This window comes from Apostichopus japonicus, chromosome 19, assembly GCF_037975245.1.
Source record: "Apostichopus japonicus isolate 1M-3 chromosome 19, ASM3797524v1, whole genome shotgun sequence".
NCBI classification, from domain to species: Eukaryota; Metazoa; Echinodermata; class Holothuroidea; order Aspidochirotida; family Stichopodidae; genus Apostichopus; species Apostichopus japonicus.
In genome coordinates this window covers 26411691-26431114 of record NC_092579.1, presented here as the reverse complement: position 1 = coordinate 26431114, position 19424 = coordinate 26411691, and the positions used below count along the sequence as shown (strand labels likewise).

The following is a 19424-nucleotide window of genomic DNA, read 5'->3' as shown; positions in this document are numbered from 1 at the left end:
ACCTCTTAACATAGTCTATCATTCTACCAGCACAAATCTTATACAAACGCTGCATTTTTCTCTCTCTGATTTAGAAAGTTGGCAAAAGTTTGAAATGGTAAATTATCTTGAATGAATGATAATAACAGCTTTGGCTCTGATTCATACATGCAGAGTATTGGCTAGGCTCTGTATACCCATTGTATGAGTGTGTTAGGTTGACAATGAGTGCTGGTGTCAGTTTGGAAGGACAAGGCTTTCTATCATACATTAATAATCTGCTGTGAAGCCAATACTGAGCTTTCAACTGTGTTGAGTGAGAGCGTTTTCAGGATTGTTAATACAATCTTTCCAAAATTTGTTTACATAGCTGGTATCATTTCTACATTTAATTAATTCAATCCAAAATAAATATAAAATATTTATTAAAAGATGTCTTCCATAGAGAAACCATGTGCACTAACCTACTAGGTCATAAATGGCTTTTAAGAACACACATCTCTATGGCAACATGTTCAAATAATTTAATTAGATTCTTACACTGTAATTCATGTTACATGGCTTTGGAAAGTCATTTTTTTCTTACTGCTGTTTCTGCAACAATGTTGGGGTTTAGACCATACTTAGGATCCACCTCGTTTGGTGGAGATTAAATGTAATATCCAGAACTGAGTTAATCTGTCTCAAGGATAACAACCTCGGCATTACCTCACCCTGCAATACAAGCAAACTCCGAATAATGACAAAACCAGCAATTACCTTCTGAAGTTACATCTGTATTTCAAAATATTCCGAAGATATTCTTAAAAGAGCAAACACTGACACTATCGAAGCCTTTTATTACAGTATTACTTTGAAGTAATATGTGATCCAAGACATCAGGGGGGTTCACTCCAGCAAAAAAGATCTTTAATTGCCCCAAAATATATCGCATGTGACTGACAATGATCACTTGGAGAAAAAAAATGTTTCCTTTATCACTGCGGAATTTGTTGGAGTGAAACCTCTTGCTGAGATGGAAGTTACAGTAATAGATGTCATCTAACAATATTGCTTTCACTACTTTTCAAAACATTGGTCTTCTTCAGGTTGGTTGTTTGAGGGATACTGAGTTTTGAGTTTCACAAGAAACTCAAGCAAAACTAACAGATGCAGATTGTTATCAGACCCTTCTTTTCTGTTAGCAAATTCTGTTTCATACTACTATACTCTACGTATCTAACTATAGACCGTACTAACTAAAAAGATTTAATCAAAGACGAGAAGCTCTAGAGTATCGAAACAAGGTGAAGAATGCGGAGAAGAAAGTGAATTATTTGACTTTGAACTTTTCAGAAAGAATGAATAACATTAATAGATTTAATTCACTTAAATAGATTTAAGTCCTTACAACTAGTGTGACCAAGTATTCTGTACTTCATAACATTATTTGGTACCTAACCAGAAAGAACTACAACAACATTACAAAAAACCTGTTCTCAGATGAGAGCAATCTATCATGTGTGGTCGGTGTGTTTTATGTACGACATTGATTTTACAACAAATACTACTACAAATGTTATTCAAATGAAACATCTTGATAATTTATTTAAAGACAATAATTTGTGACTTATTGAGGAATTATTGCATTCTGCTACAACAAATTTACAGCAAAGCAGATTTGTAAAAGGAGTTAACATATTTGACTGGTAGAACAGGATCAAGCTTTACAATATCCATCCCCCAAACCCTCCCCCCCCCCCTCTTTCCCCCTTTGTTCGTTTCTGTGTCCTCATTTGTAATGAAAAGTTGCTCACTTGTGTTAAGTGCATTATAATACTTGAAAAAAGGGTGTGAAACACCAGACAATTAAACTTGTTACCTTGCTACAACAGTCGGAACCACCATTCCTAGTGTTAGCACAAATTTCGTTTTTGGTTATTGACAAGGGTGCAACAACATGTACAGTTCTCCTGGTTGTTTTTCAACCCCCCCCCCCCCCTTGCCAGACAGAATAATACAAAAATTCCTAGTGTACAGTAAGTATATACCATGTGTTTGCAGTACAACCAAACAGAAAATTCTTCAACAGTTTCAAAAGTTGCAGAATGCAGCACCATTTTACCCAAAATTTTGCAAGGGTAGATTTTTCTCAAAGGAGACACCTTCCCTGGGGCCTGGACGATGTAACATTTTATCACCCATCCCCCCCCCCTTGTTGATAGTAATTAATTGCTGTGATTTATAAAGATAGATAGGTGGAGACTGGACCACCCAGTCATAGTAAAACAGTTTAATCATTCCAAAAAACTATGAATTTTAATCTTAACAGTGATAATCTATATAAGTATGAAATTATGAATGTCTGTTACTATCATTATTTTGGCAAATGGCATAGCAGGTTCAATTATTTAGAAAAATTCCATACAAAGCGAGTTTAAATTTGAAAGTTACAAAGTACAAAACATTTTGCCATAGAGTAAATATAGATTGAGGGCAAGCAATGAAATAATTCAAATATTACAAGTTGAAACATCCATAATGACTAAAAGCTTCTAAAAAGTTAGTGAAATAACCCCAGAATCGAACTGGCGTGAAGAACAGTAGATCATATGGAACAAACCCGGTGAAATGTTCTATTTTACGATTTAGGTTAATAAAATCTTAAAAATATTTTTCTCTTCTGTAATCTGTACATAAAGAGATGTTGCTAAGGATATTCAAATTCATCCTACTGTACCAGTGACGCTGTCAAATCTTAAGAGCCTCTTTCATTTGCACTCACCTTTGATTCCCTGATAAAATGAGCATCTCATGCCTCTAGAGACATTCCCAGCCTGAATAAATTTCAACCTTTTTAGCTCTTCATAGGGAAATATACTAGCATGATTATTTAGCTCTCTCCAAACTGACCATAACAGCAGTGTTAAAGCAGCATTTTGCGTTAGGTCGCTTTTTTCCACCTTTTTAACATGTGCATCGATTTTTTTAGATGTATCAATCATAAAACAGCAAACTAAGATACCATCCAAGTTTCACCCTGCCAAGAGCGTTAATTAGCGAGTAATTAACGATTTATGTCGATAACGAGTAAAAGTGTCCTCGACAAAGTTTTCATATCTCCAAATCCACTAGTTTGAACTCCACCAATCAGTGAATAGTATGTTTATTCATGAGCATTTTGCGTTTGGTCGCCGTTTTCTACTTTTTTGACATGTCCATCGAGTTTTTTACATACATCAAATCACAAAACAGCAAATTAAGATATTAGCCAAGTTTTTCCCTGCCAAAAACGTTAATTGGCGAGTATTCCACATACAAAATTAATCGCATTCAGTTCCCAAACCCACTAGTTTGAATTCAACCAATCAGAGATGCTGGTTTAGTTATGAGCCGTGGCTAAAAATAGATTCAAGACTTTGCGTTGGTACAACCAGGGAGTTGTGATGCAACTGCCTGGTACAACTGCCATATAGACTGTACACAAATCAAGCGTGGTGTTATATTACGTATCTGTCAATGACGTTCGTAGTGTTTAAATATTCATATTATGGGCGAGGTTTATTGGGTTCCCAACGGAAAATATCTTGGAGAACAACAAAGTTGAAAGTTGCAATTTTTTCGACTTTTATGCCACCATTTGAAGTAAAATATAAATAGATAAGCTAGTTATGTATGTCGTTATGGCATAGTGGAGTCAGTGAGGTTGAGAAAAATCATAGAAAAGGACGCAAAATGCTGCTTTAAGTCTCTGTAGGTACATCAGCTTCGACAGTAAACAGATTCTGAAGATGAACAAAGTTTAACCATAATTTGTTTTTCAGCTCATAAATATAATGATTTTTAAGAACCAATGGTGGAGGAGGTGTTATCTCATAGCTTTTTCAATGAATGACTGCCACTGCGCAGGGACAAACTTTGTTACATTATATTCCGAATTGGAAATCTGTAACAGTAGAAACTTGGATAAACTTCTCTCTCTCCCCCAAACCTCTGTAGAAGGTTGTAACTGGGCAAGAGTCACACAACTGTAACCGAACCCTCTTGCAATATAGAAAGCCCTTCTGAAATCCTTAAAGCCCCCCGCCATCAAATTCTGACCAAACCTTTCCTCTGGGTCGGCCTCAGACTCTTTCCATGTGGAACATACATGTACACCATCAGGTGAGCCGAGAGTCCCTTCTCACCTTCTACGTGCACGGACCCTGGAACAGAGACACGCACCTCTGGGCTCTTTCCCTTTGCGCCCTTTTCAACCACCCCAGAGACAACTTTCACCCTGCTGGTTCCTCTCCTGCGGTTCTTCTCATCTTCGACATTCATGACTATCTTGTACGGCCATCCGCATTGATCGGCTTCATGCAAAAATACAAACGTGACCATCTTTTTAGTCTCTGACTTGGGGACATTTGTGAAGATTGGACGGAAGGTCCAGGGGGAGCTAGAGGCTCCGTCCACACCCTTCTGACAGAGGTAAGGCTTGTGTTCGCTGACATAGAACACTAGTTGTACATCACGAAAGAAGCTGACCGTGCTCATCAGCTTGACGGGTTCGGGCTTCTTTAGCATACGTTTATATCCTATATGGCTGCTGTGCAGGTTATACTTCAAGAAATGGGCATTGTGGAGGTACAGCCTGGGCGGTGGGATCCCCTTGGGTAACTTGCTGGTACACTCCTCGGCAAACTGTGCCCTGTAGAGGAGAGCCTGCTCCATCGCACGCTCGCCGTGGACTCTGTAGATGTCGGTCATAAAGTCTGACGCGGCCACGATGTTCAGTTGACTCGCCGACATCTGATGGAGTCTGACAAGCTTGATGAGATGTTGGAAGATATCGTTAGGGTAGCTTTTGTCCTTCTTCATCTCGGCCAGATACTGTCTCAGTTTCAACCACAGCTGGAATTCGTCCTCTGCTACCACATCCGAACTGTCCAGTAGCATCAAAATGTCAGTGGGCGCTATTTTCATCATCATTTTGAGAGTGAAATGCATAAAGTTTGCCCTTAAGCCCCTCAGTGCTACATTCTTGACCTCTTCCACCAAACATGACTCCGCATTTTTCATCACTAGCCAGAGCTCCTCCAATGATATGTGATCGAGCTGTCTCTTGAGGAAATCGACGCAAACCTGTCTCAGGGCAGAGACCATGTACTTGTCGGCAAGCAGAATGATGGGCCAGACGTTCTGTAAATTCAGAGCAATCTCTTCACTGTAGAGATACTTCAAGAAGTCTTCGAAGACCTCAGCGCACTCGGTCGTCTCCGTCAGTTCTTGGAATATGTCGTGGCGGCGGGAGGCGTTTCCCCGTTTTCTGCCCGTACTCCAAACAGGGTCATCCAACATCTTACTGAAGACTTCGCTCCAGGCACAGAGGATGAGGCGATGGCACGCATACTGATTCTTGCCGACCTTGAGGGTCACGTCTCGGGTCTGTGGCTGGTTGAAGAAAGGTATGAAGCTGCTCGAAAACTGATACGATGTTAAGCGCGGCTGGAAGCAAGTCCCCGAATCTGACCAATCCTGCACAGTAAAAGAGGAAGGATGTAAAAGAGGAGTGATGACGCTACAATGGCTTATTGATAATGGACCAAAACAGAAGGAATAATTTACTCGCAATCAGCCAATAATGATCTACCGTATTCGTCATCCAAGGGTCGCACTATCAGCGTCTGAATGTTCCATTAATACCCAGACACCTGATATCAAATGGAAACTTACATTAAATTGAGCCTTTATGACATAAAGATGAACTACACAATAAGAAACTCAACTTATATCATTTATTACAAAGCTGTCATTCCGGTTATCTTGTTCACAAGCTGAGGCAGGAAATGCACGCACACATCACAACCACATTGATTAATTCTGCCTTGAGTAAACATATCACAATCCTTGCCTGTTAAATATCCTCCCTCTTCCTGTTTTTAACTTTTATACATACAGTAGGTATTTTGTATCATGAATGCTAGTTCTGCCTAGTTTTGAAACTGAGTTTAATACTCTGTCACAGAATGTACTGTAGAAATGCTCATAATAAAGTTTTTGATTAACATGTATCTTATATAGTGGATAACCCTTACTTTAAGCCACTGCATTCTTTCCCGTAATAGTGGTGAATTTGGGTTATAGTGGTAATCATCATCGGTGTCATACAAATAAGAATCACTATAGTAGCTGTCGTCGTATGAATCGTCATCATCTTCCATGAAAAACATGGTGGGATCTGAAAGAACACGAGACCAACATATGCATTACTGTAAAGGTTTGAGTTCAATTCATGATTGTGATATTTAAATACAGTTATCTACTCATGTGCAATGTTGAGAAGTTTTCACTTTAGAAATATCTGTCACATTGTACTCCACAGTCCACTGAGAGTGTTAGCTCAGTAGTTAACGCCTTTCAATCATAAGGTCCAGAGTCACTCCAAGATTAATGTATGTCGTCCAGTTACAGAGCTGTTGACAATTGACATTCCATAATCATGGACGTTAAATATGAATCTAGGAGGCTGACTTCGGTCAGCTTGCGGCTTTGATAAGCCAACGATGGCTTCTTCTCGAGTTCCTGCTTGCAGGAGGATCTAAAATACATACACTGTAATTACCGCAGACATTAATTTAGCTTACTTAACGATCCATGTTTTTCCTCTACTTACCACTGTTATTAGCAAACCAATCATGGCTTATTTGAACTGTAAGTGCAATATTAGAATATCCAGTAGCAGTGACAGCAATATTTTGAATGTCATGGTCTCTTTTCTTTTTGCAGTTCCAGGGAATAAAATACGTTTTAAGCTACGAAAAAGGCTAACTTGATAATCTGAGGCTATTTAATTCTCAAGACAAACTGTATAGATCTATTAATTGTGGCTATAAATTTGCCACTAATTTCACATCCTGTCATTTTTACTGTGCTTACCTATTGTCAGACGTTTGTTCCAAACCATTCATTTACAACCATCAAGATTACAATTTTCAGTCAAATGGAATATCTGGCCAATACACAGGAATAATTCTATTTGGCAATGAGCATCAACAATTATATTTTTGCAATGTCAATTTTTGGTTCACTGTATAGGCCTACCTACTGTAGCTAAAGTAGCCTAACAAGTAAGGCTAGGCCGACACAAATTTTGACAGCCTATTCCATATTACTATTACACAGTTGTTTGACAGTCAAGTTGTTTCATCTTCTTTCTGTCACTTTTTTAATTGTGAGTTAGTAAAGTGTTTAGGCGTTGATCACTCATTAGCCTATGGAACATAGGCACAACGTTAGCATTGTGACTTGGCACTTTCACAAATAAGTTAAAATAACATCCTAATTCCTTGTATAAACTTCTAAATTTATGAGCACAGTTTCTTTTCCCATCTCAATATTTTGATTGAATTTGCAGGAAATTTTAAATGTTTCATCTGTTTCGATCAGTGGGAAGTGTATATATATTTCTTCCCCGTACTCTGATATTTTGACCGAAAATGAATTGAGCGTATATTTGCGTATATCCTGTAACTACTTTGGCTAGTTAGCTACCTAGGCTAGGCCTTTACCATTACTATTAACACTGACTAGACTTAGGATAAATATGAGTAACTTGTCTTAGCTAATGCCAGGCTTGGATAAATATGAAAACAATTTTTCAAGATCAGAATGTTCTTGACGTGTAAGCATACAGTAGACCCAATTAAGTGAATTAACCAGTGCAATGTATTGCATAATTTACCTCATAATAGCATTATCAGCAGCTGGAGGTGATGAGCATGAGCACGGACACTTCGCGCCAGTACGTGAATATTTGATGTGTTGACGAGATTGCAGCTTTGTGAGGGACGCAAAGTCAACGTTCTTCGTGCCCAGGTGTCGAATTTTCACAAACGAAATGCCTTTTATCCAAATCCAAAGTCACCGTTTGGCTCCCCAAAAATGGGATGATCGAATATGCCAACTTAATTTCTTAAACCTTAGTGACTAACGAATCACACAATTTTCTTGTGATAACTTTTTACATCCTTGAATCTTGATATGAACCATGAAACAAGGGTATTGTGAAAGTGCTGCTCAAACTCAACCAGTGTAGGTATGATGTTAATGAGGGACGAAAGAACCCCATTGCTTCGCCATTTCATATGGGGAAATCCGCGTAGGTGGCACGGGACGGTGTAATGTTGCAGTGTATCTTGCCCAGGGAAATTACAACCAAAAGATACTTCAAGATACTGCAAACAATAATCAAAAATCGAATAAAAAAAATCATGTTTATTCGAGGCTTCAAGTTATCAATGGGTGATATTGAGAAATTTAGTTTTTTCTTTCGGAAGTTACAGGAAGAAATGGTTATTTAACGTGGAACTATAGGACGATTATTTCTAACATCGGCATGTTTCCATCATTCTTAAAATACCATAATGGGGGGGGGGTGGGGGGCAATATACTCTTGATCTTGTCATGAGCACGAACCCAATCAATATAACACTTGTTTGAGAACTTGCAGTGTACGAAATTTGGGTCAACCCAATTGAGGTGACCATGATATTTTCACCTTCAGTGCATGGTGTAAACGTGTAATACATCTCAAAATGTCGAAATTTCGAGGTAAAACTTCGAGTTCGAGATAAAGCATCAAAATATGGACATGAAACGTACTGATTTCATAATAAAACGTCAACATTTTGCCGAACTTCAAAATTGCGAGCCTTGAAATATCAAAATAGTGAGATAAAAACCTCTAAATGATAAGTGATAAAACGTATAGGTGTCATAATTTAGAAGTAAAACGTTATCATTTTGAGATAAAACCTCCGAACTGTGTAATACAAGATCAAAATTTCGTTATGAAACTGAAAAATTGTGAGAGAAAATAACAATGACATTTTTGGGTAAGGCATACATATTGTGTGGGTAATAGTCAATACTTTGGTCTCATGGACGTTCGCCAAAGAAAAAAATTAAGAGGAGAAAGGGGAGGGGGGGGGGTGCATGCAAGAACAATTCGGTTTCCAATAACCGGTTAACTGTCCAAATTGATTATCTGGTTAACTGTAAAAGAACCGTCTAAATTGAACCGTTTTTATCGGGTGTCTGGGGATGGGGAAAGTGACCTAGCAAGGAGAGATGCAGCAAATTGATGGTGATTTGCTGCCCCCTCCCCGATGCTTTTTCTACTGAACGCCGGAGCAATATATAAACAACATTAACAACTTAAACAGCTTTGAAATCTAACTGACTGGACAAGAAACACTTGCAAAAGCAACAAGCTATAGCTAATTGTGACAAATCATTACATTTGAAAAGATAAAGAACATATATCATCAGTGCAATAATTTCAATTAAAGTTGAGGCCATCTTTTTCATGTTTGAGTGCTTCGGGGGGGGGGGGGGGTGCAGCGTTAATTGTTTGTGTTCACATTCAGTGTATACGAAACTCAGACTTGTACGACGAGGTCCAGGGACTAACATGAGTTTATCATCCCAGCAGTAGCCTGGTATACTGTCGTCCTAGTCCGACAAGACTTTTGCATGGCTGTGCCAGACTCCAGTCAGCTCCCTACATTGACCAAATTGGCCACCGTTGACCGCAGTGCACTCATAAAGTGCATGTATACCAAACCGGGCCAAATTTTGAGCAATTGGATGAAACCTGGATTAACAGCTCATGGTTGAAGTGTATACTTGTTGATAAACTTGAATTATTACCATGACTTGTGGACAAGTGAACATGAATTTCCACGGTAAACTTCAAATCCGAGCGTTTTACACATAAGTTATAGGTCATGTGATACATGTATATCGAATGCTAGGAACGGATAACTTATCATACCGACAGATTATTGTGCTCTATACTAGTTGAACATATATAAACGAAGATAACGAAAATATCAATCGAAGTTCATCCCTACAGATTCATCGAACGCAAATGTGGGTATGGAAGAATTACCAAAATATTTTCCTGCCAGTACATTTGGCTTGCCATAGACAAGCCGGTCGCACCGCACTATAACAATTCACAAAACATCGAGGCAATAGCAATTACCGAAGCGACAAAACTATCGACGATAAGATTTAATTTCGTTCGTTTTCCATGAAAATTTGGTATTTGATTCAATTATTATAACAGTATTGTGATTTTTCTTTATAAAGGCCTATGTAGGATTACGTCCACGCTCTGCATATTATTTCATAATATTCTTAGGCCTCGCCAAACTCACACATATGAAGACTGTAGCCTAATTACTAGCGGTAGCCATTCCGCGAAAATGTTGGACAATTTTCACCCGGTCTAAAATGTTGAATCAAAGCATGGTTAACATCCTAGGCGTTATTTGTGAATGCGCTTCCTTCATATGATCTAAATTAGGCCTTTTGTTATCTGGGCAATGGTACGGCGACTTTAGTGTAAACTTGTACTTGTACTAGTTTTAAACTATCTGGGTTTGCACAGTATTCACCACAATAAGGCCATGGGAAGTTTGAGGTTTGCACCAAGTGAATAAGAAAGGTATCGAATAGTGATTGCTGGTTAATTCACATTCAAACTTATTCTATATATATACTCATTATAATACTCAAAAGAACCAATAGAGAAGCATTTGACAAAATTAGCCCTATATATAGCCTTTGTTATTTATTTTCTTCCCTAGTTATCTGGTTATTTTCTTCAGGATTGGGACCGGGGGGGGGGGGGGGGTGAAATGGGAAGGTTGTGTGGGAGAGGGTATGAAGAACCCAAAGTCATCTTCATCCTTTTGAGAATATTGTTTTACAAGTTCACAGAATGTTGTGAGGAATTCGAGCTACAATGTCATAAACAGATATGAGCCACACCCATTCTGTTGCTATTATTGTGTCTATTTATTACCAACCCTTCTCCATATGGATCATGAATATTATACAGTAATGTTTGATAGACTATGTATATATGTTCTACGTCAGCAGTTGCATAACTGATATAGCCTAAAAAACACAGTACCCTGCACTTGTAATGTACTTATCCCACTGATTCAGTAATTTTTGGTATTGTTCACTGTACGTGTAAATATTCTCATAACGGAGTTACAATATATTTTTTATTCCATACTAAATGATGCAAACATTAAGAGAAACTTTACAAAGCTGATTGTTGTGACTATTTTATTTTCGCTTCTATGTAGTTAATAAGATGCTCCCTTCTAGCATAAATTTAAACAATGTTCTTCTTTAATTTTTTCTTCAGTAATGTTTGTGTTAGCAGAGATGACCGATACAGTGAGGATTGAGCCTTGGCTCTTTCACTTGAAGCTGAATGATGCCATCAAGTTTGAGCTGCATAAGAAGTTGGCCAATAAGGTAAAGGCCTATGTCTCTGAGTTTTTCTATTGTTTTATTCATTCCTTTGTGTGATGGATGACAATAAGGCAAACATTTTACTTAATAACTTTTGTCTTTCTTTGGCCTTGCAGGTGGTGCATAATGTTGGGCTGTGTATAGCTCTACATGATATCACTAAATTAGATGATTCACATGTGATACCGGGCGATGGAGCGTCGCACACCAAAGTACACTTCCGATATGTCGTCTTCCGTCCGTTCATTGAAGAAATCCTGGTGGGTCGTATTCGAAGCTGTAGCAGGGAAGGTGTACACGGTAGGTAACTTTGGGAGGTTAAATATTGTCTACTCTAGATGCCAACTCTTCAGTATTGTCTTACTGAGAGCATTTCTAACAATTTCATCTTTTGCATTGTTAGTTACCCACACTACAGTACCTCAAAAGGTCAAGCCATTAAGCAAATTCTGGCTATGAAATGGTTAATAACAACATCATCGTTACTGTAGGGTAGCTAGCCTGATCCTCTTATGTTTGAATTAGTTTACAATTTATGTTGACTGCATAACTATGTCATATATCATAATCATGTTTCCTTGTTTACTTGTTGGATATGATCATTACAAAACCAAATGCCCATTTGTTTTTTGTTTTTGTTTGTTTCAGTGTCGTTAGGGTTCTTTGATGATATTCTCATTCCTCCTGATTCCTTACAACAAGTGTCCAGATTGTATCCTTTCCGTTCACTGTGTTGAATTGTACTAATGTGAGATCTTCTGACACCACACCACAGCATTGACTTCATTGAAAAACTGGATTTGTGGAACAATGTTTGGGAAATTATATAATGGAAATTACATACCTGTAACAATGCATGTTGTTTATGATTCATGTTGGTAAAATATTAATATGGTGCACACTGTTTGTATGTATGTATGTATGTATGAGAGTGTATGTGGGGGTGAATTTTTTTTTTTAATATATCTAGTAGAAGATGGCTCATTAGCAGTGCACAAACTATATTTATGTTGCTTTATACAGCTTTTAAATAGTATTAATATTTTTTTTGTCTTATGAAATAGGCTGATAAATGTAGAAAGTGCATGGTTTGATCTCAAAGAGAGTGAGTGTGTTCTGCAGTGGGAAATTACAATTTGTTACAGTACAAATCACCCAGAAGTGAACATTATATCAAAACAAATTGTTAGTAATGTTTTAGAATGTTTTCATTGTTTGCCAGCAAACTGCAATATTTGCTATATAGAACATCCAACAACGGAAAGGATGAAAACATTACAGAATAAAACTATAAGAAGTTCAAGCAAGCACAAATCAATGTTTCATTTAGAATTCATTTGGGGGGGGGGGGGGGCTCATATTTGTTACAACTGATATCTCTTAAACACATTCAGGGAATTTGTTATTAAAGATAAGATCTTTCAAAGTATCGGTATTCCATAATTTAGTTCATGATGATGGTTAGATCTTTTATTATCATTTGAAGCCTTTTTGTGTAAATTACCTTTTATCCCTTTGTGCCATGTTTCTCTTTAACGTCATCGCATCGTCACTCAGCGATGAGACAGAGCAGGTGTGGGTGTGGCAGTATGAGTCTGAAGACGGCACGCATGACCTATTCATGGACATCAATGAAGAAATCAGATTCAAGGTAGTGGATGAGGTGTTTGTGGATACTACACCCGTCGGACCCGAGGACCTAGCAGAACCCGTACAGGATCCCCTCCTGGAGAACCAACCGAAGAAGTCACCCTACAGCCTTGTGGTGAGTGTCACTATTGTACAGATTAGCATGGTGCAGTTCATTGGCTCTGATAAGGACTGAATTGTTAACAGAATGGCCGTGTTACCGTATACAGTTGGTTTGTTACTCAGAAATTAAGATTGAAAGCCTGATGTGTAGTGGATAGACAACACCTTTAAATATGGTTCAGACACAGCAATGGTACACTTAAACCCTAGGTTTTGAAATAATGTTTGAAGCCATTAAGTCATGTGAACATGAATAATGATACAGATAATTTATGTACCTGTTCTGCTTGGATAGAAGAAATATGCTGAAGATGTAATATAATTTTGACCACTTTGCCTTGAGTGAAATGAAATTTGTCCATGCACACCTGCTCACATATGATGTGCTTTACCCTCTTTCTTATTCTTTGTGCGTTCAGTCTGTATGTTGATCCTGAAATAAAAACCCTTTTATGAGAGAGAGTCCTCTTCTTGTTACCTCATTGATAATCATACAGGTCTTGTCTCCACACTCTTTGTGTTTCAAACAGTAAGGCAGGTCTTTTATAATCCATTTCGTCAGCTCTATTCTCAAACTACCCTAGGTCATGAATATAACTCATGTTTCATTATACAGTGAGCATAGCATGGTCTGATACTTTTAAAGTTATCATGCATTTATATTGTTCTTCTTAAGCTATCTGTTTTATCTAGCCAAAGTTAAAGCTGATTTGTTTCTCTCCGGTAAGGTTTAAAAACTTGTGTAGTAAATAATGTACTCTATATAAGCATTCGGTACTTCAGACGCTGGTTTTCAAGGTTGTAATTATTTCATTAAATGTATCGCTTTCATTGACTCTCCACTCTAGGGATCAATTAGTGAACCTGGTCTTGGTCTTCTGACGTGGTGGACTTGAATCAATTCATCCTTGACGATCGCACGCTCGTTACGAAGTGAGACAGAAAAGTATAGATCATGAAGAATTCCAGAGCAAAGAGTCGAGGCTCTCCTTCATATCAACAGAGGGTAAACTCTCAGCAGTAAAAGAGGAATGCCTTGCCATGCAACAGTGGTCTGGATGAGTCGTTACAGTACAGTACGTTGCCTTGAGCATGTGACACCTTGACCTGGACAAGTCATTTTCTGCACTTATCAGCTGTGAAGATATGGTGTACCTTCAGGAAGTGATGTTTGGCACTTGACAGGTGACAACTTGTCATACCCTTTGAAAGTAATGTTTTGCACTTGAGAGGTGAAGTCTTGCCATAAGCTGGACAAGTGATGTCTTGAACAGATATAGACTTGCTATACCCTGAATAAGGACTACTATGTACATGACAAGTCAACTATTTCGGTCGCCGAAGTGTATGTACATTACACATGAATGTTTAAGTGAAGCCTTGCACTTGGAGTATTGACAAGTGAACTATTCTGTAGCCTCAGCGATGCTATGTACATGACAAGTGAACTATTAATTTAAGCCTTGCACTTGGAGTATTGACAAGTGAACTAGTTCTGTAGCCTAAGTGAAGCCTAAGTGATGCTATGTACATGCCAAGTGAACTATTAAGTGAAGCCTTGCGCTTGGAGTATTGATTTGCCCTGGCCAAGCAATGGCTGCACTTGACAGGACAACCTGGACTAGTGATGCATTGAAGTAGACAGAGATTGTTTTTGAGGTAATAACATTTGAAGTTGACATGTTCTTTTACAAGACATGAACTTGAAGCAAACAGGTGTGATGTCATATGACTTCACACCTGATTGCTTCAAGTTCACGTTGGTACAAGACATGTCAACTTCAAATGTTATTATCTGAAAAACAAATACAAAGGAATCGAACGCAAATGTCACCAGGATGTTTAGAATATGTTCCTCTTTCATCAGAAAATCCATTTTACAGTTGATATTATAGATTAGAAAGGAATCACTAAACTTAAGTTGTTTCTGGTTGCTATAGAAGCCCATTACAACCTCAATGAAGCTGGCAACGAGTATCCCTGCATAAGACGGTTGTTACTAGATGTTGTTGATGGTGGCAGATGTACAAGAAAATTTCTTTTCTTTTTCAAAGCATATTTGTATCACAGTATGACTGTGTCAGTGAATGAAAAGTACAAATACAAGTATAAAAACATATCTCTTTGGTAAACCTTTGATAAGTTTTAGGTTTTTTCTGTGTATTTTGTACGATTTAGCTACAATGATATATGTGTGTGTGAGGTGGGTATTGGATTAAGTGGGGGGGTGGTTGGTTTTTGTACCCCCGTGGTAATAGTCTAGTTCTTCCCTGTCAGGAGACTGCATACTCTAAGAGAATATCAGTGACAGGGTAATCCAGATATTGAAGTCATCACTGCAAAACGTTTGAAGTATAGTACATTGTAAACTGTTTACTTGCAGCCATAACAAAAACACTGATGTTTTGTGTGTGATTTCTGTGTTGCTTATGAGGCGGAGCTGACACATGTGTTTCTCTGATCAAATTATGCAGCCTAGTCAGTCTTATTGAATAAGCGTCTGATAAGTTCTGGATGGGGGAAAAATAACCTTTTTTTTAAAATGTAAATTCACGATGATAGAATTTTAGATTGTTGTTAGCACATCAACATATACTTCGTGCCTAAACTGCCTTTCTGTGCCCTCATATCCCTACAACATGGTTTGTTTAGGAGCTTCTGGTTATGTTTAGCTTGTAAAGATGACGGACGCCCTCAAAATTGGCACATTTACACTACAGTTGATTGTCAATGGGAAGCATGTCACAGGGTTTCGCCTTGTCAGACTCTGAGATTATATTACATAGGAAGAAATGTTCTAAAGGAAGCGAACTAATAAAAATTTGCCCCCTACAAAAAGAAATTGATTCGTAAATTCAATCTTTTTGAAAGTTTCTTTCCCGTTCTCGTCCATGCCGTTGTTCGTTAATCGTTAGCGAATTGATTTAACGAATAATCTATTTTTGCCTTACAGAGCTCTTATTCAGTTTACCAAATTCAATTTCAAGAAAGAAAATTCTATTTCCTGAACAAAACCTTCGTTATTCGATTTATCGAATCCATTTATAAAAATTAGGTTTTTTCAATGAAACGTTTTGAGTTCAGATGTCACAGTAGGCCTAAGCACCCGTCGATATAGAAAGAGAAAATTGTGCACTTAGTTTTTGAAATTACGACGGTTTTGTTTCTATTTACATTCCTGTCTAGCATTTCTCGTATTCAGCTTCTATCTCTGAAGGACATTGTCTGGACCACCCTCTAACCACATTACCATCCTATTCAACGACCATAAATTAAAATATTCTCTGCCCCATAAACTAACGATCGCAATAACAAGTTCAAGGAGGTAGCCTTATCACATCATCATTGCTAACCCTGCATGCCACAGTTTTCCGATCCACGGCTTCGCTACCGATTATATTCTCGAGGCTAACGTTTATGGCAAGCCATGTGGGACAAACACTGCATAATATATCAGCGTATTAATCGTAATTTATACGCGTATTAATTGGAATATATACGCGTATATATTATTAGCCAATCATATGGCCCAAATATATCCGCGTATTAATTCGAATATATACACGTTTTAATTCGAATATATACACGTATTAATTCGAATATATACACGTATCAATTCGAATATATACACGTAAAATAGAATACATATGGGGATTTAACTTTGCACGGATTAATTAGAATATACATGAAAACACATTTCCGCTCTTTGCTGTGTACATATACCAACGATAAATGTTTTGGCGGGCTCGCGAGATCGCTTCATAAAGCGAAACTTTAGTCTTTACACATGTACAACACATATATATTCGAATTAATACGCGTATATATTCGAATTAATACGCGGATATATTATGCGGTGTTTGTCCCACATGGCTTGCCATACACGTTCCCCTGCTACTGTTTCCTGGTTGGCAGCCGCGCGACTGACTTCTTTATCGCTGCTAATTAACGCTGCCACTTTCTCCCGGTCCAAATCACCACGGCTGATCACATTATCGTTGCTAAACGATCCACGACTTCGTTACCGCGATGACATTTTCGTTGCTAACCACCCTGCCACTGTTTCCTGTTTGGCGGCCTCGTCACCGTCGATTACATTATCACTACATGTATTACATTAACGGCTGGCTATTCTATACATGTTTGCGGAATGGGCAGAAGTATATAAGCAACAAGTTTATGAAAGAGGAGAAATTGGATGGTCGAATCTGAACATATCTTTGTGTGTTCGTTTGGTAAATCAAGAAATGTTCAAGAAACGATTAAGAAATGTTAAAGCTTTACGCTGTATCTTCAACACTACCGAATTCAATTATTTCAATAGACAGAGAGGCCCACCATGAAGTAACATCCGGTTGATCGAACAAGTTCCCTGCGAAAACAGTGCATGTGATGATGAAATACTAAAGGCAACGATATAATTTGCAATCTTTGAGGCTCTCGCGTATAGGTCTGTTTTAGCTAGATATTAGACACACCTTAAGAGAATAGTCTAAATGAATACATATATAGCAGGCTGATTATAAAAAATATAAAAAATACATAATTTAAGATTTCAGGAGAAAGTGAAATTATTATTATTAACCTTTAAAAGGGTGACTCGGTTAGCCGAAGCTAATCTTCCCCGAGGCCCTAAAATACAGTCAATGTAAAAAGAATAATATTATAAAACAATAAACAGAGAGTAAGACTATTAAACATACAAATATACAACAGTAAATCACAAAACTGTAAATATGGGTATAGAACATAAAAGCGTAATGAGATGATTAAGACTTGAAAAATTCATTGACTAAACGTTTATAAATAGGTAAAGATTTGGCATGCTTGCATTCAGCTGGCAAACTATTCCATTCTTTGACAGCTATAGTATGAAGGAAAATCTACGCTTGTGATATTCCGTTTTACCATCTTTCAGGTATAAGTTACTTTGGGTCGTGGATCTCAAATTGTGATTATGAATTTCGTGTGTAAAGTTGAATAACTGGGTTAGATAATTTGGGGGAGAGGCCATTCATGGTCTTGTACATCATGATCAATCGTCGTATACGTATTTGCGTATCGACAGAGTGCCACTTTAGCATTTTAAATAATTCTGTCGAGCTTTCATATCTTCCCGAGTTCGTAATAATACGCGCTGCTGCTTTTTGTTGTTGAAATTAAAGCAAACAGGTGTGATGTCATCGATTAGATATTTCCTTCTTATTCAATTGTTGCAAATAAACTTTTCCAAGCATAAGTCATCATTAGTTTCTTAAATTTCCAAAGATCTGCATGGAACTAAACTCCAGTATTATATGAAAAATGGATACATTTGTAAGTGGGCATTTTTACTGTACAGTCATGTCTGTCAACAGCACTACCCTGACTAAACCCTATACTCCTAACCCTACCATTATGATTACACATATACGTTGAGCAATGAACGATTGTTTATTTATTAGAGATAAATAAACAATCGTTAATTGCTGGGCATTTGTTCAATAAAAATATGACATTTCAATTTTGTACAAGTTGATATGCCGCAGCTGAGACGCCGTGGTTTAATTTATGTAGAAAGTATAATTGACTGCAGAACATCACGCTTATATAACTAGCATATATGAGCAGCTGTAAATGTTGTAGCCATTAAACCAGGTCTGCTATTATTGATAATTATGTTAGTGTGCGCTGGAATATCACCTAATGTCCTAGAACCTGCACCATGCACGACGTGTCTTTGATACATACTACTGTTTCTTGCTCTAAGCGTCAACCAACACATGGTCGTTTCCAAGGTAACTAAGTGGGCAATATACCATTCTACCTTGCGGAGATAGCATTATCGTCTGCTGACGGAGCACAGTTCTTTCTATTAAAACTCGCGACTACAGACAATCAGGATGTACTTTGCTCGGCTGGACGCATTTGCTTCATCATCATCATTATCATTCCAATGACGTCAGCCACTTTCAAATATCTGAATTTTACAGAGACTCATCTAGCTCGTGCTGTTGCATGCAAATGATGGATATGTTTTCATTTATTCTGCGACAGTAACTCCATGTAGCTACGAACATGTTCGTACATGTCATTAACGCAAACGAAATTACCATCGCTTTTCAGCAGTAGGCTGCCAATATTTAAATAGCTTGTCTGAATATTTCAAATCATTTGTAAGAGAACGTGGTATATATTGACATTATAGTTCACGATGAAAGCTCCATCATTGGCGCCGAAAAAATATCGCAAGCCCCTTCAATGTATACAGCCATGAAACCCGAGCCTCTGTGAGGTTGGAATTGATTGTCAAACTCTCAAAAGCGTCTTGTCGAATATTAATGAACATTCCAATGATATTTTGTCAGAGTGGTGTGTTGGCATGACGTAATATGGAAGGACGAATCATTTTG

General features: G+C 37.8%; 2 protein-coding genes across 3 annotated transcripts; one reads left to right on the top strand and one right to left on the bottom strand.

Annotated features, from left to right (window-relative positions):
* Nucleotides 1-734: 734 nt before the first annotated feature.
* On the bottom strand, nt 735-7964 carry LOC139959603 (uncharacterized). Its single transcript, XM_071957332.1, has 3 exons — nt 7685-7964; nt 6039-6181; nt 735-5478 (listed from the first exon to the last, which is right to left on the bottom strand). Exons 2-3 carry the CDS (start codon nt 6171-6173, stop codon nt 4048-4050), a joined length of 1566 nt encoding a protein of 521 aa, XP_071813433.1. The 5' UTR covers nt 6174-6181; nt 7685-7964; the 3' UTR covers nt 735-4047.
* A 1964-nt stretch (nt 7965-9928) lies between these two features.
* LOC139960361 (DNA-directed RNA polymerase III subunit RPC8-like) lies at nt 9929-15151 on the top strand. Of its 2 annotated transcripts, none has more exons than XM_071958674.1 (6): nt 9929-10050; nt 11171-11283; nt 11397-11580; nt 11929-11992; nt 12838-13045; nt 13881-15151. In XM_071958674.1, the coding sequence occupies exons 2-6, from the start codon at nt 11173-11175 to the stop codon at nt 13926-13928; spliced, it is 615 nt and encodes a 204-aa protein (XP_071814775.1). In that variant the 5' UTR covers nt 9929-10050; nt 11171-11172; the 3' UTR covers nt 13929-15151. The 2 variants fall into 2 exon arrangements, with proteins under 2 accessions (XP_071814775.1, XP_071814776.1); XM_071958675.1 differs by having other exon boundaries at nt 9939-10028.
* The last annotated feature ends 4273 nt before the right edge of the window (nt 15152-19424 follow it).